We start from the raw sequence: 25,282 nt of genomic DNA, 5'->3' as shown, positions 1-25,282 counted from the left end.
TAATTTTGTGCAGAAATTTGTTTACATCCCTGTTAGTGAGCATTTTTCCTTTGCCAAGATAATCCATCCACCTGCCAGATGTGGCATATCAAGAAGCTGATTAAACAGCATGATCATTACACAGATGCGCCTTGTGCTGAATACAATAAAAGGCCACTCTAAAATGTGCAGTTTTGTCACACAACACAATGCCAGAGATGTCTCAAGTTGAGGGAGTGTGCAATTGGCATGCTGACTGCAGGAACGTCCAGCAGTGCTTTTGCCAGATAATTGAATGTTAATTTCTCTACCATAAGCCGCCTCCAACGTTTTAGAGGATTTGGCACAACCAAAGAATTTCTGCACAAACTGTCAGAAACGATCTCAGGGAAGCTCACCTGCGTGCTCATTGTACTCACCAGGGTCTTGACCTGACTGCAGTTCGGCGTCTTAACTGACTTCAGTGGGGCAAATGCTCACCTCCACTGGCACGGTGGAGAAGTGTGATCTTCACGGATGAATCCCGGGTTTCAACTTTATCGGGCAGATGGCGTCGTGTGGGCGAGCGGTTTGCTGATGTGAACGTTGTGAACAGAGTGCCCCATGGAGGCGGTAGGGTTATGGCATGGGCAGGCATAAGCTAAGGACAACCAACACAATTGCATTTTATCGATGGCCATTTGAATCCACACAGAGATATCATGATGAGATCCTGAGGCCCATTCATCCACCACCATCACCTCATGTTTCAGCATGATAATGCATGGCCCCATGTCACAAGGATCTGTACACAATTCATGGAAGCTGAAATTGTCCCAGTTCTTCCATGGCCTGCATAATCACCAGACATGTCACACATTGAGGATGTTTGCGATGCTCTGGATCGACATGTACGACAGCGTGTTCCAGTTCCCGCCAATATCCAAAAACATTCCACAGGCCACAACCAACAGCCTGATCAACTCTATGTGAAGGAGATGTGTCGCGCTACATGAGGCAAATGGTGGTCACACCAGATACTGACTGGTTTTCTGATCCAAGCCCCTACTTTTTTTCTTCTTCAAGGTATCTGTGACCAACAGATGCATATCTGTATTCCCAATCATGTGAAATCCATAGATTAGGGCCTAATGAATTTATAATTTCCTTATATGAATTGTAACCCTGTAAAATCTTTGAAATTATTGTCTGTTGCGTTTATATTTTCATTCAGTATATGTTACATCCTTGTATTTCTACTGCTGTATCAAAGGCGCTGTCAGCCTCAGAAATGGCTAATATATTAATATTATCTCAGATTAGCAAATTACTCATCTCATGAGGCTATATATATTTATATGAGCTAACTTTAATCCTTTCCGGGGTAGCTTATATAAAACTGAACTCAATGATAAATGGGTTGTATTTCTAATAATTCTATTTATGATAATAACAAAAGGAATTAATCGATTTTTGAGGAGATGATGTGCAGCAGATGCCTGGTTTAGCTCAGCTGCTGTAATGGGTCCTGTGTGTAGCTGGTGTAGACAGTCAGGCGCAAGACAGCAGATATGAGTAATCAACGTACTTTTACTCAAAATGTCAAATATACAAAGTAACAAATACACGCACACCATGACAGACCGAAAATACAATAAACAATCACTCACAAAAACCCATGGGGGAACAGAGGGTTAAATAATGAACAAGTAATAGTGGGATTGAAATCAGGTGTGTAAAACAAAAACAAAAAACAAATGGAAAATGAAGAGTGGATCGGCGGCGGCTAGAAGGCCGGTGACGTCCGGTGACGTCGCCCGAACAAGGAGAGGGACCGACTTCGGCGGAAGTCGTGACAGCTGCAGCACGGTGCTCTATTCTTCGTTCCACTTCTGGACTGTTGGTCCCTTCTGATTGGGGTGTTGTCCTGTAAGCATGGGGGTAGTGGGATGGGGGGGTGCTGTCCAATCTGGAAGGTGCCTGACGGTGCAGGGTGGTATTGGCCGCTCTGGATGGGGCCCGATGGTGCAGGGTGGAGCTGGATTCTCTGCTCGCGGCCCGATGGTGCAGGGTGGTGTTGGCCGCGCTGGATGGGGTCCGATGGTGCAGGGTGGAGCTGGATTCTCTGCGGCCCGATGGTGCAGGGTGGTGTTGGCCGCGCTGGATGGGGCCCGATGGTGCAGGGTGGAGCTGGATTCTCTGCCCGCGGCCCGATGGTGCAGGGTGGTGTTGGCCGCGCTGGATGGGGTCCGATGGTGCAGAGTGGAGCTGGATTCTCTGCGGCCCGATGGTGCAGGGTGGAGCTGGATTCTCTGGATGGGGCCCGATGGTGCAGGGTGGAGCTGGATTCTCTGCCCGCGGCCCGATGGTGCAGGGTGGTGTTGGCCGCGCTGGATGGGGCCCGATGGTGCAGGGTGGAGCTGGATTCTCTGCCCGCGGCCCGATGGTGCAGGGTGGTGTTGGCCGCGCTGGATGGGGTCCGATGGTGCAGGGTGGAGCTGGATTCTCTGGAGCTGGATTCTCTGGATGGGGCCCGATGGTGCAGGGTGGAGCTGGATTCTCTGGATGGGGCACAGCCTATAGCCAGCTCAGCATTGTTGCTCTGAATAAATGTGGAAGGGCACATCTCCACGTAACAACAGGGTGGACACAGTGATTTTGTGTTAGTTAATCCATCCAACTCTGGCTGCCACTTGCTGCATTGCAGGATCTACATGTCTTCTCATTGCCATCAAATCATTAGTAGCGGTGTGAATTATAATACGTTTGACCCCATTTAATGTGTTGCTTGACAGACTGACATGCCTGTAGTGCTGAACTTTTAGTGTTTTTTAAGGTCGGTTCGGTTTCAGTTCAATCATTAAAAAAACAATCACGGTTTCTGCAAAAATTTTACATTAAATTAATTATGAAATAATTCTATTAAAATGATTAGTGCTTTTTCATGGAAATAACAAAGCCAAAAATAGTGAACATTCAACTGCCAAAACCTTGAAAATTCTCCATTGTCTCGGTCAGGGCCACATAGAAAAGTAGGAAATTACTATTAAATAAAATATATTTCAATTGTGTATATTACTTCGTTTTATTTGATGACTTTATAATTTTTCATTCCTTAAAGTAGTCATCTCATCTCTGCTCAGGCACTAGCAGCCAGCCAGCCAACAATCTAACATCATCTCTGCTCAGGCACTAGCAGCCAGCCAGCCAGGCCATCTAACATCATCTCTGTTCTCCCCATACTATACTGTCTTTAGTCATCCTATTTAGCTAGCCTGCCTAAGTATGCTGCAGAACGGTCTGATAATCATTTTACTATAAATTATTTTACTACTATAAGTCATCCTTTAATGAACTCTATCCCTTCCTCTCATCGTTGTGTTGTCTACATTCCTCTCATGTGCCGGCGTATGTGGTGTGTGTGTATCTAACCTAAAGTAGCAGGCGTAAAAGTGTATCCATCTGTGTCCGAGACAGAAAAGAACAGGCGCAATGGATTATGGTTAGTGTAGTTAATTGCCAAGTTTATTTGCTGAACTTGGTTGAATATTTGCTCAAGTAAAACAACTCCCTTCAGCCCAGCGTCCCATATAGTTCTTGACTTAATTTATCTTGTGAATGATTTGATTTCTCTCCAGAGAAACGGCGCATTGGGCTCACAAAAAAAAACTAAATGGAACTCAAGTAATTGATCAGACGTCGGTCAATTGGCTGTTTAATAACCGGAAAAAAACATTTGGTTAATCACTAAGCACTACATGCTAGGGAAAAGCAGTTTCTCTGAGAAATGTGTCATTGGAGTCACAAAATAAAAGCCATAGGGTGCTCTGACTGTGTGCTGCTGTTGTGGGCTGTGGTGTCTGGAGTGATGGTCTTTGGAGTGGGGTGGTGACCACAGGTGGCCTTTCCTTGTCTTCCTCTCTCCTGAGGGTCCCAGCATGGCTCCGCTGGCACTCTGGGACTGGGATGTGAGGGTCTAAGGGAGGTCTGTTCAGACCTATCTGACGAGGGGAATGTGCTGGTGTGGGTAGTGAGGAGTTGCACTGGGTCTGGTTACTGACCTCTTGTGCTGAATGTCTGAATTCTGGGAGGTCCACTATGAGAAGCTGTGGTACTGCTGATGAGGGGATGTGAGGGTGTGGTAGTAAGGGTTGTGGTAGGCCCCAGTTTTTCTCTCATAGAGTGGATGGCACTATAGCAATTCTATGACTGCTGACATAAGTCAACAGTGGCTGAGCATGGTGGTGCAGTGACAGGGAAGATAAGAGATACCAGTGCAGTCTGGGATAGGAGGAGGATGTGGTTTCAAAGGAACTGTGTGGCTTATAATAAGAATCCACTTCCTCCTGTACCTCCCCCACACATACACACTCGGAAACACACACCCACACACACTCGCTCTGATACACGCCCACTCGGACACCCAGTATCCTAAGTATGCCCCCCCCCCCACACACACACACACACACACACACACACACACACACACACACACACACACACACACACACACACACACACACACACACACACACACACACACACACAAAGGCCTAATCTAATTCAGCTCAGCCTACAGTGTGGTAACCAGGCCCCTCGAATAGGCAGTTTCTTCTAAAAGAGGCAAACACTGTACACTATTGTGTTTTATGCATGTGAATAGCTACAACAGCAGCAACTCAAACTAAGTACCGCCACCTTTATTGGGGGAGCGATCATCCATGTATGTGTATATATATATCACTGTGAAAAGAGTATGACATGCAAATTGCTTGTGAGCAGAATGAATGCGAGGGTAGACAGTTCCTGTCTACACTTTGAGATAGACAAGTAGGTCAAAACATCAGTCAGATGTCATACCTGTCTCTAAACTCTTCCATTCAAGCACAAGCACAGACGACAGAGTACACCCGTCGTCTTCTGGTCAGCGGTCCCATTTGCAAGCAACTATGAACCTTATGCTAGGCCTTGGTAACACAACAATGTGGTACAGTAAGTGCTGTGTGTGTCCCTTTGATAACTCGGCACACATTTCTCATCCATGTAAGTGTTAAGAGGAGCCACCACTACCAGTATGTCTCTGCCTTACAGCCACTCCTCAATATGCCTCACCTAACCCTGTAGTGTGCTCAACCACACTGGGTCTGAGGAGGCTTTTGGTAAGGAAGGTACCGGCTGGCCTGGCTGACATATGACCACCCTCCCCCCAACCTACAAATCCTCTGCACCAACTGTAACTGCCAATCTCCACAGACTGATCCCGGTGTACCCGTCTCCTCTGCAACGTTTGCGAACGGAATGCTTTGATCAGACAAGAGTGGCACACCATCGCAAGCCACATAACCGCAGGCTAAAGGGTGTGGCTACTTTTCCATATCAGGAACCAACCAGCTGCCAGGACACTAAACAGTATTTAGGCTGAGGCTGGGATTTAAGAATAAGCCTTTCCAGTTGTGAATTTTGAGTCCAGGAGTCACATCCAAAGCACATTTTTCTCCTACCTCGTGTATGACTCTTTTGCTTGGAATCAGAGGACTCCTAGCCATGCTGAGATACTGGCTAAAAAAGGGAAAGGTAGATGCGTTCCAGGGAGTCCAGATGTTTTCCTCAGAGCAGGCTTTTCCAATGGTTGACTAACACCTTGGTTGGAGCCCCTGCCATGTTTCAATGTGAAGAGTCCCATGGAGGTCGTCCTAGCATCCATCCGTGGCTTTGATTATCCCTGGAATAGTGGGAAAGTCCAAACTCGGTCTGCAGTGATGGAACCAATGCCCTTCAGTAACCGCTTAAACCCAAGTAGTTGACTCACTTCACGCTAAAATACAGCCCTATCTGATGAAAGCAAGAAACCTGGCATAATCGGGTCATTCAGGCTACATTTACAGTGGGGAGAACAAGTATTTGATACACTGCCGATTTTGCAGGTTTTCCTACTTACAAAGCATGTAGAGGTCTGTAATTTTTATCATAGGTACACTTCAACTATGAGAGACGGAATCTAAAACAAAAATCCAGAAAATCACATTGTATGATTTTTAAGTAATTAATTTGCATTTTATTGCATGACATAAGTATTTGATACATCAGAAAAGCAGAACTTAATATTTGGTACAGAAACCTTTGTTTGCAATTACAGAGATCATACGTTTCCTGTAGTTCTTGACTAGGTTTGCACACACTGCAGCAGGGATTTTGGCCCACTCCTCCCTACAGATCTTCTCCAGATCCTTCAGGTTTCGGGGCTGTCGCTGGGCAATACGGACTTTCAGCTCCCTCCAAAGATTTTCTATTGGGTTCAGGTCTGGAGACTGGCTAGGCCACTCCAGGACCTTGAGATGCTTCTTACGGAGCCACTCCTTAGTTGCCATGGCTGTGTGCTTCGTGTCGTTGTCATGCTGAAAGACCCAGCCACGACCCATCTTCAATGCTCTTACTGAGGGAAGGAGGTTGTTGGCCAAGATCTCGCGATACATGGCCCCATCCATCCTCCCCTCAATACGGTGCAGTCGTCCTGTCCCCTTTGCAGAAAAGCATCCCCAAAGAATGATGTTTCCACCTCCATGCTTCACGGTTGGGATGGTGTTCTTGGGGTTGTACTCATACTTCTTCTTCCTCCAAACACGGCGAGTGGAGTTAGACCAAAAAGCTCTATTTTTGTCTCATCAGACCACATGACCTTCTCCCATTCCTCCTCTGGATCATCCAGATGGTCATTGGCAAACTTCAGACAGGCCTGGACATGCACTGGCTTAAGCAGGGGGACCTTGCGTGCGCTGCAGGATTTTAATCCATGACGGCGTAGTGTGTTACTAATGGTTTTCTTTGAGACTGTGGTCCCAGCTCTCTTCAGGTCATTGACCAGGTCCTGCCGTGTAGTTCTGGGCTGATCCCTCACCTTCCTCATGATCATTGATGCCCCACGAGGTGAAATCTTGCATGGAGCCCCAGACCGAGGGTGATTGACCGTCATCTTGAACTTCTTCCATTTTCTAATAATTGCGCCAACAGTTGTTTCCTTCTCACCAAGCTGCTTGCCTATTGTCCTGTAGCCCATCCCAGCCTTGTGCAGGTCTACAATTTTATCCCTGATGTCCTTACACAGCTCTCTGGTCTTGGCCATTGTGGAGAGGTTGGAATCTGTTTGATTGTGTGTGGACAGGTGTCTTTTATACAGGTAACGAGTTCAAACAGGTGCAGTTAATACAGGTAATGAGTGGAGAACAGGAGGGCTTCTTAAAGAAAAACTAACAGGTCTGTGAGAGCCGGAATTCTTACTGGTTGGTAGGTGATCAAATACTTATGTCATGCAATAAAATGCAAATTAATTATTTAAAAATCATACAATGTGATTTTCTGGATTTTTGTTTTAGATTCCGTCTCTCACAGTTGAAGTGTACCTATGATAAAAATTACAGACCTCTACATGCTTTGTAAGTAGGAAAACCTGCAAAATCGGCAGTGTATCAAATACTTGTTCTCCCCACTGTATATACCTTGCTTCCATTACATACAAACCAGTTCAGCATATTGTCAACCATACAGAGGAGACATGATGCACGTTGGCATGTTTAAATTAGGTGACTGGCATACAGTGCTTGAATGAGCATGACCCTCCTAAACTAAAGTTGTTGTATAAAGTTTGAGAGTGACAGGTGGGCAAAGCATGAGCATTTTTAAAATGCACCCTGAGCTGAAAGAGCCTGACAGCACCACCCTGCAGCCTTCATGGTTTCCCATGGGTGATGTCACCATGGCCACATCGAGAGAGAAAAAACATCTCCCCCCAAATCCCTTGTGGGCAAAACAGGCTCGCCGCCACACTAAGCGGCACAAATCCAGCATCGGCTGCCTTCCTTTTGAACAGGGCCCAGAGCCATTCCGGGTGGTGTCTGTCTGCATAGCTGAACTGGGATGACCCCCAAACTCCTAGACACGGCGCTACACTGTCCGACTGTCCGAGGCTGGAGGGAGGGAGGATTCTCCCGTAATAACCCATTGGCCTTGCAAACTCCTCGACTGTCCAACTTCCACAGAATGTAGGAGTCTTACTGCTGCTGTCGCCCTCCACCACACCCTTATCCCTGCTCCATTGCAGAAAGTTAAGTTGCGCCTCTGTGATTGAAAAGGGTGTTGTACACAACCCAATAACAGAATTCACTCTGAAATATCCAGTGTAGGCAATTAGAGGATTTCATATGTGAAAACAAACATAAGTGGCTGAAACCATCGTTTGTCATTGTCAGTCATTCTCTGAACTCCTTAATTTTGCAATCCGTTCTTCCCTGTGGCTACAGCTGTGTCGAGGTGAGGCGGCGTGCGCTGGCGACAGTTCAGTCATACAGTGGGGGGTGTCATCCTCTTTGTTTATAGAACACAGAAAGGGTCAAAGGTGAAGCAGGTGCAAGTGGAAAACATGCACGAGGTTTGGCTTGGGTCACAGCAGAGACCCAGAGTTCAACCTACACACAGACTAATCCAAAAGTTAATAGTTCATTTCTATCCAGAAAAGGGCTAATATTTTGTTTCACCCACCTAAGTCCTGATGTAACCGCTACTAGTGTGTGTGCGCACTAACAGGTTTGTTATGAGGATGTATTCACAGGTCTTAGGTGTTGGGAACTAACATTTTATGGACCATGAACATTCGTAGAAGCCATTAAATACTTCAGAACAGTAAACATTCTTATAGACCGTAAACAATATTGAGGACCATAAACATTGCATCACTTGCATTGTAGACCTGGTTATCTATGAATGGAGCTGAAACAACAGGAAGCAATCTCAGGAATTTGTGAGACGACTTTATCTGCCCATTTAGGTCAAAAGACAACAGGTTGGCTAATTGAAAAATATGCAAAATCTACAAAGAAATCTACACTTATTTCATATCAAAACAGAGGAAGAATCAATGGAAGATTGTGTGATTTCCAAAGCCTTAGGTAAGAGGGTGTGGGAGATGGAGGGAATATGTATTTACCGCGTTTGTGAAGCCATCCCTCCTTCACAATGACTACTTCGCCCATGGTGGTCTGCGGAGGAATGGGGGTAAGGGGGAGGTTCTGTCCACTGAGGGAGTCCCACAGAAGGAGAAGACACTCTGGTCCCCTTCAGTCAAATCAGAAGTGGTCTAGTGCTGGGGAACGTTTCAGCCAGCACTGGTTACCTATTGGAGTAAGACAAAGAGAGGCTGGATTTGAACTAGGACACCCTATTACACATTCTTCAATGCTGCAAATATTAACACACCACAGGCAGTGATAAAGCAACATTAAGAGACAAAGAAACAAGGACTACAAATGGCAATCAGTTATTATTCCAGAAAAACAGCTCAAGTCATTTACTATACAATTACAAAGTAATTACTAAATCACTATGTAACAAAATACAATGTTAGAGTAATTACAGTTTTACTACACATGAATAAGGACAAATTCATGTAGTGTTGCCATTTCTATCTGTTTTTTCTGTAGCGTTGTACCCTACTGAACAAGTGTCTGGTATTTGTTATTATAAATTGGGTGGTTCGAACCCTGAATGCTGATTGGCTGACAGCCGTGGTATATCAGACCGTATATTTGTTTTTACTATTACGTTGGTAACCAGTTTATAATAGAAATAAAGCACCTTGGGGTTTCTGATATATTGCCAATATAGAAGAAAAAGAAACGCACACCTATTTAGGCGAGGTGCTGGCTAGCGGAGTAGAAAACGTAAAAATAAAGGAGAGCCGCACACTCTAGGAGCTCTAATTTAACCAATAAGGCACGAGGAGGTGTGGTATATTGCCAATATACCACAGCTAAGGGCTGTGTCCAGGCACTCCGCATTGCATCGTGCCTAAGAACAGCCTTTAGCCGTGGTATATTGGCCATATACCACACCTCCTCGTGCCTTATTGTTTAAATTAGAAGACCGGGTCCTTACTCGGATGGCACCAAGACACAGAACTATGCAGACCGTTTAGCAGCTGTCAAATCTTTCTACCTTGTCATGGCTACCACCCCATGTATCCCTCCATATCTATCAACAGTGGAAATATTGCACCAAAATTGTCCCTTGGATATATAGCCTACTTTGTGCAATGCCATATAAGATCATTTAATATGTTTAAGTGATAATGAACACCCTGGAAGCCGGTGTTTGAAGGATACATTGGCACGGGTGTTGTTAGGCCCGAGACAAAGTCGAGGGGAGGCAAACCGTGCCAATATATCCTCCAAACACCGGCTTCGAGGGCATTATCACTTTTATACAAGAGTTACCAACATATTCAAATAAAGATTGACATACACTGCTCAAAAAAATAAAGGGAACACTTAAACAACACAATGTAACTCCAAGTCAATCACACTTCTGTGAAATCAAACTGTCCACTTAGGAAGCAACACTGATTGACAATACATTTCACATGCTGTTGTGCAAATGGAATAGACAAAAGGTGGAAATTATAGGCAATTAGCAAGACACCCCCAAAAAAGGAGTGATTCTGCAGGTGGTGACCACAGACCACTTCTCAGTTCCTATGCTTCCTGGCTGATGTTTTGGTCACTTTTGAATGCTGGCGGTGCTCTCACTCTAGTGGTAGCATGAGACGGAGTCTACAACCCACACAAGTGGCTCAGGTAGTGCAGTTCATCCAGGATGGCACATCAATGCGAGCTGTGGCAAAAAGGTTTGCTGTGTCTGTCAGCGTAGTGTCCAGAGCATGGAGGCGCTACCAGGAGACAGGCCAGTACATCAGGAGACGTGGAGGAGGCCGTAGGAGGGCAACAACCCAGCAGCAGGACCGCTACCTCCACCTTTGTGCAAGGAGGTGCACTGCCAGAGCCCTGCAAAATGACCTCCAGCAGGCCACAAATGTGCATGTGTCTGCTCAAACGGTCAGAAACAGACTCCATGAGGGTGGTATGAGGGCCCGACGTCCACAGGTGGGGGTTGTGCTTACAGCCCAGCACCGTGCAGGACGTTTGGCATTTGCCAGAGAACACCAAGATTGGCAAATTCGCCACTAGCCCCCTGTGCTCTTCACAGATGAAAGCAGGTTCACACTGAGCACATGAGCACATGTGACAGACGTGACAGAGTCTGGAGACGCCGTGGAGAATGTTCTGCTGCCTGCAACATCCTCCAGCATGACCGGTTTGGCGGTGGGTCAGTCATGGTGTGGGGTGGCATTTCTTTGTGGGGCCGCACAGCCCTCCATGTGCTCGCCAGAGGTAGCCTGACTACCATTAGGTACCGAGATGAGATCCTCAGACCCCTTGTGAGACCATATGCTGACACATGCACATTTGTGGCCTGCTGGAGGTCATTTTGCAGGGCTCTGGCAGTGCACCTCCTTGCACAAAGGCGGAGGTAGCGGTCCTGCTGCTGGGTTGTTGCCCTCCTACGGCCTCCTCCACGTCTCCTGATGTACTGGCCTGTCTCCTGGTAGCGCCTCCATGCTCTGGACACTACGCTGACAGACACAGCAAACCTTCTTGCCACAGCTCGCATTGATGTGCCATCCTGGATGAGCTGCACTACCTGAGCCACTTGTGTGGGTTGTAGACTCCGTCTCATGCTACCACTAGAGTGAGAGCACCGCCAGCATTCAAAAGTGACCAAAACATCAGCCAGGAAGCATAGGAACTGAGAAGTGGTCTGTGGTCACCACCTGCAGAATCACTCCTTTTTTGGGGGTGTCTTGCTAATTGCCTATAATTTCCACCTTTTGTCTATTCCATTTGCACAACAGCATGTGAAATTTATTGTCAATCAGTGTTGCTTCCTAAGTGGACAGTTTAATTTCATAGAAGTGTGATTGACTTGGAGTTACATTGTGTTGTTTAAGTGTTCCCTTTATTTTTTTGAGCAGTGTATTTTCAGAAAAAAATATATTTTGATAAATGTATTCATACTATTTCATCCTTCCACAAGATATAGTCCCGACACAAAACTAGAGTTGCTACCCAAGCCAGCTGGTTGTTCGTTCTATCGGTTTGGTTGCCAGAGACGCAACTCAGTCGTTCAGTCTTTTTGTTCTGTATCTATGGACGCGACCCAGTCGTTCAGTCTTTTTGTTCTGTATCTATGGACGCGACACAGGTCTTCGTTCTAAATGTTCCATTGCCATCCTAGCTGGCAACATTCTTATCCCTTGCTTGCTAGCTAGCCAACTACAGCTAACTTACAGTCATGTCAAACAGTGCAGCCAGAACAGTAGCTGCATTTGTTTAAGCTGTTTCCTAGTGACATTTATTTGGATGCATCCATAGGCGCGATTTTGCCTGGCACAGAAAATGTGCTTTCTCATCAGGACACTGTTGTTCAGAGGAGCTAGCCAACAACACAACTAACACAATCACTTCAAACTGAAGCTGGAAAGACTACAAACTAGCTGCACTTTGTTTCATTTTCTTTTTTCAATTGACATTTCTTTGTGTATATATATCCATAAAAATGATGCCAGCTGATTCATGATTTCGAATGGCTAAGAAAAGCTGCCTGCCTGTCTGTCTCATCCCGACACGTTCATTACTATGGAACAGCTTGAGATCGAATGTCAGAGAGCCAGACAGCAAGGTTAATACAAACCTCCGCTGTAGAAAACGAAGTGTTAGTCTAAAAATAAAATGTGAGATAACGGATTTTTATAGTGGAGATCAAGTTTACAAATTGTCTGGCTGGGCTGATGAGACAGTGGACTGTGCAGTCAGATGGAACAGAGTAAATAAGCATTTTAACGTTATAGATTTAGCCAGTGGTATCTTGGGGAAAAGACACTGGCTGGAATGCAGTTTTAACCAATCAGCATTAGAACCACCCGTTGTATGAAATTAAATAATAATCAAGGTGGTTCACAGGTTGGGTGTTCTGCTGTTGGACCAAACTAAATCAGGTATATTCAAGGAATGAGGGAAATTTCAGATTTCCATTGGTAGGCCTAAAAATTATAATATTGTACTATAACTACACTATGATCACCATGATTAATATTAGTGCTAGGCTAAAAAATAAAGAGAACCGTTGCTGAGCCTTGCAGAGCTTTATTTGCCCTAATCCTCTGGTTCTTGAAATCCTGCCCCTTGACTGCAACCCAATGATATTATATTAAATGACACCCCTGTTCATCAGAATGATATGACTAGCCATGAAAAGAGCTTATGAATGCATTGGCAGAAGATCTGTACGATAGAGAGAGGGGTTAATGCAGGTTCACATTATTTAATATGGCTTCAACAGACAGCAGGTGCTGTCTAGCACAGCAATATGCCAAGTGTTTCTACTGCTACTGTCAAACTCTGTATGGAAATGGATGCATTCCAGATATACATTTTCTGCACGTCTATACAAATTACAGGATGGTTATAGCATGTTGATGTGGTTGTGCTGAGATGGTAAAGATCAAATGACTTCCAGGCACAGGGCTGGGGAAGGAGGCAGCAGTTCTGTAGACGATGCCCAGACAGAACACCCCTCCCCACTGCACAACACTACATGCTCCATCTAGCAGCTAATTACATAAAACAACCTGAAACTGGCTTTACTATGCAGCTTAATGTTTTTGATCTACCAATCAAGTATCATTTCACCTAGGGAAAAAATAACAGATGCCCATAGTGAACTGTTCAGAAGCCCAAAACAAACAGACATGAAAGACAGGAGCAAGTATGTTTACAAAATGGCCATTCACTGGACCATAGCCCACCAGACTATTTGTTTTTGTTTAACTAACTAGCTGCTAGCCATGTTCTGATTTCTTCATTTGAAGACCTCTCTCCAGGCCTATTGCAACCATTGGTGGTCACCAAATTATATCCAGGGGAGCTCCCGTTAAACCATCAATACAAGTGCTAAGTAACTGTCCAGTGAAAATATACTTTTAAAAGTTCTTATTCTGTTAACTCATACCCATATAAATGTTGTTGACTGATCCTGTATGTGGCCAAAGCATACATTGAAGAAAAACACACACAAAAACACCCTAAACTGTATATAAAACAGACCATTAAAAAATGCTTGCTATTTCCTCATACAGTATGATGTCATACTCCTGAGGAGGATGAGCTGGCCAATCAGCCTACTATCAGGATAAATATTTTTTTATGACCAGTATACGCCCACACCATTCTGTTGTTGGGATATGCCCACACTATTCCAACACGGAAAAGCTGCTTTTAACATACGTAATTCCAAAAATGTTGGTAAGGAAAACTTTTCACGCATATTGTCATTATAAGTCATACTTCATAGAAATCTGGAAACACTGGACAATTACTTTAATAATTTGTATTAATAGTCATTTCTTATCAAGAGGGGAAAATAAAACATCCCTGAACTGTCCACATCTAAAATGTGTAATGAAATCAAGCAAACATGAGATCAACGGATATGCAGGTTTACTCTTGTGGGTTTTTGGTTGCAAGCAAGGCTGCTTAAAGGCTGTCATCTCCCATTGGTAGTTTGAAGAAATCCTGCACTATTGCAAGGTCGTTGCAATTGGCCAGTCAAATCTAACTAGTTAGGCTACCACACAACAACAACAAAAGGTGAATTGCAAAATATTAGAAATCTACACATGGTATTCTCTAGCCCTGGTAAGGGCTTCAATCTGTGCAGTACAAAGGGGCAAGCCAAGGGTCAAGAGGTTGTGTGTATGTAATGTCTCCTGTAATGAGTTGCCTGTAGGAGAGAGCGAACAAACCCGGAGGGGTTCACCAGGAGGTCATACACAGCTCCCAGAGAGGCATGATTTGTCTGCGTTGAGGAAAACATGAAGTTACAGACCTTGCAGTGACCTTTTTTGCTTGCTGCCTTGCAGTACATAGAGCCCCACTGTCAAACCACACTCATGTTGCACAGCACAGAAAGAATGCTGACAGGACTAAGCAGAGGTTAAGGTGAGGAAGCCAGGAAGGGGGAGATTGCGAGACAGTGGTTTTTCATTGCTTAGACTTTGTGGGAAACTGTCCGTCAACATAACACATAACATTTCCATAGGATGTACAAACTCAGCGAGCCACACTATAGGTCAGACTACATCCGTTGTGATGTTTTAAGGCGCATTGAAGACATACGTAGTCTTCAACAAAACAGACAGACCCCTAACTGTACAGTTGTGGCCAAAAGTATTGAGAATGACACAAATATACATTTCCACAAAGTTTGCTGCTTCAGTGTCTTTAGATACTTTTGTCAGATGTTACTATGGAATACTGAAGTATAATTACAAGCATTTCATAAGTGTCAAAGGCTTTTATTGACAATTAAATGAAGTTGACGCAAAGAGTCAATATTTGCAGTGTTGACCCTTCTTTTTCAAGACCTCTGCAATCCACCCTGGGATGCTGTCAATTAACTTCTGGGCCACATCCTGACTGATGGCAGCCCATTCTTGCATAAACAATGTTTGGAGTTTGTCAGAATTTGTGGGGTTTTGTTTGTCCACCCGTCTCTTGAGGATTGACCACAAGTTCTCAATGGGATTAAGGTCTGTGGAGTTTCCTGGCCATGGACCCAAATATCAATGTTTTGTTCCCCGAGCCACTTAGTTATCACTTTTGCCTTATGGCAAGGTGCTCCATCATGCTGGAAAAGGCATTGTTCATCACCAAACTGTTCCTGGATGGTTGGGAGAAGTTGCTCTCGGAGGATGTGTTGGTACCATTCGTTATTCATGGTTGTGTTCTTAGGCAAAATTGTGAGTGAGTCCACTCCCTTGGCTGAGAAGCAACCCTACACATGAATGGTCTCAGGATGCTTTATTGTTGGCATGACACAGGACTGATGGTAGCGCTCACCTTGTCTTCTCTGGACAAGCTTTTTTCTGGATGTCCCAAACAATTGGAAAGGGGATTCATCAGAGAAAATGACTTTACCCCAGTCCTCAGCAGTCCAATCCCTGTACCTTTTGCAGAATATCAGTCTGTCCCTGATGTTTTTCCTGGAGAGAAGTGGCTTCTTTGCTGCCCTTCTTGACACCAGGCCATCCTCCAAAAGTCTTTGCCTCACTGTGCTTGCAGATGCACTCACACCTGCCTGCTGCCATTCCTGAGCAAGCTCTGTACTGGGGGTGCCCCGATCCTGTAGCTGAATCAACTTTAGGAGACGGTCCTGGCGCTTGCTGGACTTTCTTGGGCGCCCTGAAGCCTTCTACACAACAATTGAACCTCTCTCCTTGAAGTTCTTGATGATCCGATAAATGGTTGATTTAGGTGCAATCTTACTGGCAGCAATATCCTTGCCTGTGAAGCCCTTTTTGTGCAAAACAATGATGACGGCACGTGTTTCCTTGCAGTTAACCATGATTGACAGAGGAAGAACAATGATTTCAAGCACCACCCTCCTTTTGAAGCTTCCAGTCTGTTATTCAAACTCAATCAGCATGACAGAGTGATCTCCAGCCTTGTCCTCGTCAACACTCACACCTGTGTTAACGAGAGAATCACTGACATGATGTCAGCTGGTCCTTTTGTGGCAGGGCTGAAATGCAGTGGAAATGTTTTTGGGGGGATTCAGTTCATTTGCATAGCAAAGAGGGACTTTGCAATTAATTGCAATTCATCTGATCACTCTTCATAACATTCTGGAGTATATGCAAATTGCCATCATACAAACTGAGGCAGCAGACTTTGTGAAATGTAATATTTGTGTCATTCTCAAAACTTTTGGCCACGACTGTACATTTGATTTGACATCATGTTTTTTCACCCAGAATGGGATGTACAGTGTAATGAATCTCAGACGGACCTATAGGCAGACCAGAGAAATTGCTTTGAGATGATCCGGTGATTGCAAGGGGGGTGCAGCAAGGGCCCTATTGACTGGGACTAGCCAATGAGAACAGAGACGGTAAAAGGTAGACTAATTCCAGAGAAAAATCCTGCTGCCCCCAGCATACACCCCTCTTCCTCCTTCCTTTCTCCTTGCTACACACACACCCACCACCCATCAATGTCTGGTAGGGGTGGGCATGAATAATCGAGTACTCAAACAGACGTCAAAACTCAATATTTAACCAGAGATTTTTTTTTTTAATTAAAGAAAGTCCAACACCGTAAAACTATTTGGTCAAAATGTTGTCTTGACCAAAACATTCATTTACTTTGACTCTAGTGTTCCATTTGTACCTGTGCATTTGCGGAACACAAGAAAAAACAAACCAAGCCAAGCATCACACATTCTGCTACCTAAAAGCCTTTACCCCTCTGTGTCTCACTCAATTGTGTTCGGAGCGCTCCCTCTACACACTCTACAGAAATAAATGCCTTTAAAAACATATCTAACTGATGGGATGACGACAGTTTTATCACAAATGTAAAATGGACTGGTTGACTGAAGTAGCAAAATATGTGTTACAATAATGAGCTGCAATTTTGGAACAATTGCGTAATTTCCCGCTTCAGCTACTTTGTGGTTGTCACTAGCTGCCAGTCACAAAATCAAAGTCTCTATATTAGAAAAACTCATGAAAGGTTGGGCATAAGGTTAGCAGTGTGGTTCAGGGTTAAGTTTAAAATCTGATTTTAAAAAGAGAAATTGTAGAAACAGGCACGGTTTATGATTAACGACTGGCTGTGGTAACTCGTGACGACCCTACTTTGCAAATTGCTAGTGCCATTTAGAATTGGTTAGCCTAGGGTATAACACCCCTAAATAAACAGGTTCCAGACTGAAAATATGCAAAAACATTATTTTGATAAAGACAAAGATCATATTTTCGTCAGAATCATTAAGAATAGACCTACTCACCAAACACTAGGCCGTAATTCCTCCCATGTGGTGTCCAATGTGGAATTGTTAACAGTCAGGATAAACGAAATCAAAATGTCTGTATATCGAAAAGAAGACCGATTTTTGGTTTGTACCCCTGAAAAATATTTTTCAACTCTCCAAATTGGGCCCAGTTTCAAATGATCACTGTTTGAGAATAAGTGTTCCAGACAGGAGATGTGCATCACTTCTGTTCTATTTTTACTATAAAATGTGTGTCGACTGTGATAAGGGCTCGGGAAATAAGAGCATCTTGTCTGCTAAATTAACAAAACAAGGCTATGCCAGTGCACAGCCATAGGCTCCTACAAACAAGCACCACACTGCTGAAGGTTCAAATGATTCAAGCTTGATGATTAGTTGAATCAGCTGTGTAGTGCTAACGCAAAAACTAAATGTGCACCCCTTTGGGTGCCCAAGACCGAGCATGGGAAACCTTGGCATGTAGACAAATTCACCACAAAAAAATTCCAGTGCAGGCATTGTGTTCTAAAAATAGCTTTTATTTATTTATTATTAAGAGTACTCGAAGAAAAAAAAGCAGTGCAAGTACTCAAACAGTTCAAAAAGGTCAAATGTCCATCCCTAATGTCTGGCTCCTCAAAAAATGAAGTAAGCTTTATGCGACATTCTTTAGTGCAGACCCATCATACCCTTTACTTTCTGAATTCACAGATTTTACACATCAACCAAACTTCTGGGAGAGCGCGATGGTCCCTTTTCGATTTCCTTGGTACGCACAGAAAGAGACCACAGTGTTCCTGTGAACGACAGAAATCTTTAACAACAGCCCTCTTGCCCATGTGGTTAACTCCCTTGCCCCAACTTGCAGCACAAACACAAACTCGTATTATGCCAGCAGAAGCAAACGGATGCACAAACACACACTCGTATTATGCCAGAAGAAGTACAAGGATGCACAAACACACACTCGTATTATGCCAGAAGAAGCACAAGGATGCACAAACACACACTCGTATTATGCCAGCAGAAGCACATGGATGCACAAACACACACTCGTATTATGCCAGCAGAAGCACATGGATGCACAAACACACACTCGTATTATGCCAGCAGAAGCACATGGATGCACAAACACACACTCATATTATGCCAGCAGAAGTACAAGGATGCACAAACACACACTCGGTATTATGCCAGCAGAAGCACAAGGATGCACAAACACACACTCGGTATTATGCCAGCAGAAGCACAAGGATGCACAAACACACACTCGTATTATGCCAGCAGAAGCACATGGATGCACAAACACACACTCGTATTATGCCAGCAGAAGCACAAGGATGCACAAACACACACTCGTATTATGCCAGCAGAAGCACAAGGATGCACAAACACACACTCGTATTATGCCAGCAGAAGCACAAGGATGCACAAACACACACTCGTATTATGCCAGCAGAAGCACATGGATGCACAAACACACACTCGTATTATGCCAGCAGAAGCACAAGGATGCACAAACACACACTCGTATTATGCCAGCAGAAGCACAAGGATGCACAAACACACACTCGTATTATGCCAGCAGAAGCACAAGGATGCACATAAAACAGCTAACACTATCATCCAACTACAGACATACAAAACATGTCAGAAACAGAAACACTCCTCACACCTGTCAATAGCATGCAGTCCAACACCTGGGAGCGCATAGAAACATGTGCAGTAAACACATTCTCACAAAAACACCTATAGGCTGATACAAATGGTCATGTCATGCACACACCAGACTAATAACTCTAACAAATGCTACCGTACCAAAACCACACAAAAATGTCTCATACATGCAACACACACGCGCACACACACACGCACACGTGTCCCTTAGGACCTCACACTGACATCTCCTCCTGGTTCAGGCACACTCCTGCAGGCCAGAGCGCTCCTCCCCTCCCAAAGACGCCTGCACGTCCCCCCCACCCCACCACCCCACCACTGCCGGCTGGCTGCGGAGGGGAAAAGAGACTTGGCCCATGGCCAAAACACTCGCTCCCTCAGACACACACACACACACACACACACACACACACACACACACACACACACACTGCAGCACTCGAATGAACCCAACGCCCTCACAGCTGGTCACGTGACCAAGCCAGAGAGGGAGGGGAGGAGAGGGAGGGGAGGAGAGAAGGAAGAAAGAAAGAAGGAGAAAGAGTAGGAGCGAGAGAAAGACCGATACAGAGGGAGGGAGGGAGAACGAGAGGGAGGAATGGGAAATGAGGGAGGGAAAGAAAGAGGGAAAGAGAGGAAAAAGAGAGGCCCCTTAGGGCTGCCACCGCCACGCCTAGTTCGACATTTGTGGCCTCGTCATGGTGGAGTGTGCACCACGCGCCCCAGTGTCAGGGAGCCAGGGAAGCTGCTGCAGAGGAGAGAGGGAGTGTATAAAATACAGCAAGAAAGAGGATGGACTCTTCTTCATGCCACGCAGCTGCACATCCACAGCTGGGATTTGTGGGATGTCAGTGGACATGCCTTGACATTAATTAACATGTGGAGTAGCAGGGTTTTATGGTGAATAGGGTGCATCCCAGCAGCGGCTCTGTGCAAATGTGCCTTTCAAAGTACAGGAGATGTTGGCCCTTGAAAAGGATGATAGGAGGCAAATAAACCTGCAGTTTTGTCAATGGATTGAGTTAACAGCACACAAAGTCTGCCAGGCCAGAAACTGCAGACGGTAGATAATGTGCATGAGCCAGTGTGTGCAGTGCAAAGGCTGAGGGAGGGCTTTTGGGTGGAATCACCCTTAATCCTAACGACTCATACATGTAGCAGCTGTTTCTGCCAGGTACAGTTGCTAACAGGTAGAGTTCACCAGGTTCATTCCACTAAATGGGTGAAATGATGCAAATACAAGAGTCAGCCACGTTGCCCATACTAGACCTACTATTTTGTTTGCTGTTCTGTTTGGTTACTAACCAGGTGACCACTGACCATGTTTGCTAATGATCCCTTACCTTCTAGTACACAATATTCTAAAGAAAGACCCCCAATCCTGTGTGGTGCGACTTTCTTCAGATTGACTGTTGTTTCCAATCATGTCTGGCAACTTTGAATAATCTGTCAGAATCAATTGAGACAGAAATGTGACAAAAGTTACTCATGTAATCAGTGTGGAGGTAACTTCTGTTAAGAGTTGTTTAAAAGAGGCTGTCAATATCCTCACATTCAGCAGGCTGTCAATATCCTCACATTCAGCAGGCTGTCAATATCCTCAAATTCAGCAGGCTGTCAATATCCTCACATTCAGCAGGCTGTCAATATCCTCACATTCAGCAGGCTGTTAATATCCTCACATTCAGCAGGCTGTCAATATCCTCACATTCAGCAGGCTGTCAATATCCTCAAATTCAGCAGGCTGTCAATATCCTCACATTCAGCAGGCTGTCAATATCCTCACATTCAGCAGGCTGTCAATATCCTCACATTCAGCAGGCTGTCAATATCCTCACATTCAGCAGGCTGTCAATATCCTCACATTCAGCAGGCTGTCAATATCCTCACATTCAGCAGGCTGTCAATATCCTCACATTCAGCAGGCTGTCAATATCCTCACATTCAGCAGGCTGTCAATATCCTCACATTCAGCAGGCTGTCAATATCCTCATATTCAGCACGCTGTCAACATCCTTTGCGTTAATTGCTAATGTTCGGGAACAGGCTGAGCAAAAGGGAACAATGAGTGGGTGAATAGCATAGAAGGAGCATTTACAGAACCCAAATATAAAACTCATTTCCAGATCCATTCCTTGAATTCTAATGACTTTGGACAGGGTGGTTCGCCTCTGAATTACAGTGTTTAGATTGTTGTTTGTTTTTATGTTAGGTAACTAAGCAACCACCACCCCCCTTGTTTTCAAATGGACCACCTTGAGTGAGTAGCCACATTTTTTCTGATGAGCGTGAAGATGGGTAAAAGAGTGCTTATTTATGCAATTAGTGTACAGCATATTTTACCTCCCTGTAAAACATAAGCATATGAAATACACTCAGCTTAGTTAAGAGAGACTATTACTGGGTGTAACAACTAGGCTGGCGCTGTAAGCTTGACTGGATGTCTGTGCGTGAGAAAGAGTTCAAAAGAGACTGACTATGGATTGCAAACAGAAGTGTCTGTTTTAAGGTGGTTGTGGCTAGTTCATTTGTAAACCCTTGAGAAGTAGCCATGATTAGACGTTTCTTCCAGACCTCATCTGTCTAGACAATACATTGGGTTGAAAGACTCAAATACTGACATGTTGTTTGACTGATATCCTTCATGCTGCCCCACTCCTTGACCTCTGATGGGATTCAAAGGGTTATCTTTCTCAAACACACAGAGACAGTGAAATGCTTTGAGAGTTGTAAGAGGTGAGGGTGGACCCCTTGTTAAAATGTCATGAGATCTGGAGGTTGTGTGTATGTGTGTGTGTGTGTGTGTGCGCGCGGTTGACACAACAACTCCTCTTGCCATTTGTCTGATTGTACATCTGAACCTCTTGGCTCGCTGACCGGCACAATACGCTTGTCTGTGCTACAGCAGCAGATTCCAGAGACATTCCTCATATTCAGGCTACGACCAAATTTGAGGTATTTACATCCACAGGGCAAACAGTTCACACTACTGCTTACTTCAAAAAGTTGTCACAGCCTGTCTCTTACACTCTCCATCCTCTGGTGTTTTTTTTCAGTCTTTGTATTATGTTTTAGGTCTCCTGTTCCTCAAAACAACCCCAGGCACACACATTATATGTGAGATGTTCGTAACCATCTCATTTTTGGCTTTAAAATTATTTATCTGCCATGTTTAGCAACAACTTTGAGTATTGACCATGATCAAACAAAGATATTGGCATTTAGTAGAGAACTGTTCCCAACTGCAATGGATTCTTTTCATGGCAACTTGTTTGTTTTAAGCCTCAATATGCTCCCCCTTCCTCCTCCGAAAAACTGTCAGTGGTACCCTGACATCACATTTGTAAGTCGCTCTGGATAAGAGCGTCTGCTAAATGACTTAAATGTAAATGTAAATCACCACAAATCTGCCTTGAATCCTGTCTGACCTCCTTGTTAGTGTGTGCTCTCTCTCTTCTCAAGGTAATCCACACACACTAGATTTTAGGAGCATGTCTAAGAGGAGATAGCAGTTGTGTGAGAGAGACAACGTGTCTGGTGTCTGATTTAATAATAATTTGCGTGTTATTCATTATGCTCACAATAACCCTGCCCTTGGCTTGGACTTTGGTATCGAAAGATGCTGAGTTGGGTACCAGAGGAAAGCCTTGCTACATTTTCACCGGTCAATACAACTTTTCAGCCAATCTTTTAGGGTTGATACACGAGTAGCCTATGTGGATGTAATGTTTCCACACTATAACGCAATAAGTGGGGGCCATTGTTACAGTCGGGTTACAGCACACGTGTTAGCCTACTGCAAAAAGCAGGTTCCCTTATTCTCTATGGTTAGCCTACAATGTAGAAAATATATCAATGGAACAACCTTCAAGTCCCGGTCAGTTATTTTAGGTTCATCAATAAAATACTTCAACTAAGTTTCAACTAAATTAGGCTACCAGACAATACTGAGTGAATAGGCTGAGCTTCACCAAAGAACAAAAAGATGTTGGGAAACTTATTGGACTTGTCACTAATAACACTGTACGGCGGATTTACACTCCTTGCTGTGGCCAAATGATGCCAAGCGGCATTAAGCAAATGTACTACTAACATAACAACTAATGACAGGGAATTGACTTTAGTTTCCCGAGCACTGTGACCGACACCTAAAAAAATAAGATTTTACAGTAATTATGTGAACTCTTCGTAAATATAATGTAAGAAATGTAATAACGTGCATAACTGTGGAAATTAGCTATGCGTCACAAAGCTACACATTACACACAGTCGGCTAAGTGGAACAATATTCCGAATTGTAAATATTTCTCATATTTTGGCTCGTTTTTTTACAGTTCTAGGCCTAGCAGCAGATTGGGTGAAGAAGATATCCGCATCCCACTGACTACAATGGGAACTACCCTTTCTGGCATGACTGAAGACTGAAACAACAAAATAAGAAATCAAACACAGTACTTTACCTTAACCAATTCAAATGTTATTCCGGGCCATTGCTTGGACTCTTTGACAATTTATCAGCGGATATGTCCATGCGTATTCGTTAATGTATCCTCGTGCACTAGAAGTCTAGCCTTTCTCCCATTAAACCAACCGAGCCTTATGTCTGAACGGCATTTGAATCGCTCCTGGGTCCTAAAGCCGACCCAATACCTGTACCGTAACCTCATTTGCCTTTTCACCCGTTTCAAGAGTTCATACTCATTGTGTCACTCAAGATGCAAAATGCCACGTTTTCTGGGACTGTGTTGTTAAACTAGAACGTTATACGGGATGATGATGATGATAAAATTGAGAACTTTACTGTAGGCAGAAAAAACTTGCTTTGTATCTATCTAATGTATTTACGGGTAATTGAGAGAATATTATATTTCATTGAGAGAATGTTCTATCATCATTATTGCTAAAATGAGAATTAATACCTATTCTAACTCTATAATTGATGCAGAAAAAGATCCATTAGTTATGTAAGCTAATTACTTACAGTATACAGTATAGCAAACCATTAGTTGGGCTCTTCTTTCTTGATAGGTTACATGAATGGCACATATTTAACATAATGATTGGGAGGGAGTGCATTAGAATTATGGAGCAGCGTTTGTGTGTGTGGGGTGGGGGGGGGGGGGGGGGGTGTGTGTGTGCCTACTCATATTACACATGAAAGTGTGTAATAAAGGTGTAAGTGTGTAATAAAGGTAATGCCACAATGACAACACTTCAACACAGTTTCGGTAAAAAGCCTCCATGATGAGGTTTAGGGATTCTTTTTTTGCCACAGAGGAAATCCCCTGTCAGAGCCTCAGCCGGTAAACAAGAAGTCAGAGCAGAGTGGGTCTGCCAGCAGGACAAAAGGCCTCCATTCAGCTGGCTCAACTACGAGAAACACACACACAGCCGCGCTTCATGAGCTATTTGTTATTGGAAAACTACTCGGACACTTTCAGTGTTCTGTGACACCACTTTGGTTCATTGACCTCATTTGGAGTAGTTATATGCTTAACTAGGCTACTGCTGTCTAACTGTTCTGTCTCACAGACTTTGTCTCAAGAAGAAACTATATTTCCTTAAATGTCTACACTTTCATTATCAGTCATGATTTGTTTAGTTATGAGATCAGGAAGCTTATATGTAGCTTGTTTATTTCCATACCTCTTTACTTTGTGACACAGAGAGTTTGGCTTTTATAGTATTACTGTTGTATAAATTAATCAACAGAAATGGATTAACGAGCAAACCTTTACTGTATATTATACTGTATATTGACCCCCCTCACTCGTTCTCTTTCTTTCTCCCTCTCTTTCTCTCTCTCTTTCTCTTTACAGTGCATTCATAAAGTATTCAGACCCCTTCACTTTCTCCACATTTTGTTACATTACAGCCTTATTCTAAAATGGATTAAATAAAAACATTTCCCCAATCTACACACAATACC

General features: G+C 44.1%; 1 protein-coding gene across 3 annotated transcripts in view; it reads right to left on the bottom strand.

Moving 5' to 3' along the window:
• LOC139556409 (RAC-alpha serine/threonine-protein kinase) overlaps nt 1–23,968 on the bottom strand; it is a 39,186-nt gene extending 15,218 nt beyond the window's left edge. For 2 of the 3 annotated variants that reach the window (XM_071370330.1, XM_071370332.1), the window contains exons 1-2: nt 23,814–23,968; nt 8,936–9,121 (exon numbers count right to left, since the gene is read on the bottom strand). In XM_071370330.1, the coding sequence (XP_071226431.1) occupies nt 8,936–8,981 (46 nt within the window). In that variant the 5' untranslated portion in view covers nt 8,982–9,121; nt 23,814–23,968. Of the gene's footprint in view, nt 1–8,935; nt 9,122–17,691; nt 17,823–23,813 lie in introns of those variants that run through there. The other variant, XM_071370331.1, reaches the window with a different exon arrangement.
• Nucleotides 23,969–25,282: the final 1,314 nt, after the last annotated feature.

The sequence above is a fragment of the Salvelinus alpinus genome, chromosome 27, assembly GCF_045679555.1.
Source record: "Salvelinus alpinus chromosome 27, SLU_Salpinus.1, whole genome shotgun sequence".
Lineage (NCBI taxonomy): Eukaryota > Metazoa > Chordata > Actinopteri > Salmoniformes > Salmonidae > Salvelinus > Salvelinus alpinus.
This window is presented reverse-complemented; position numbering and strand designations above follow the sequence as displayed.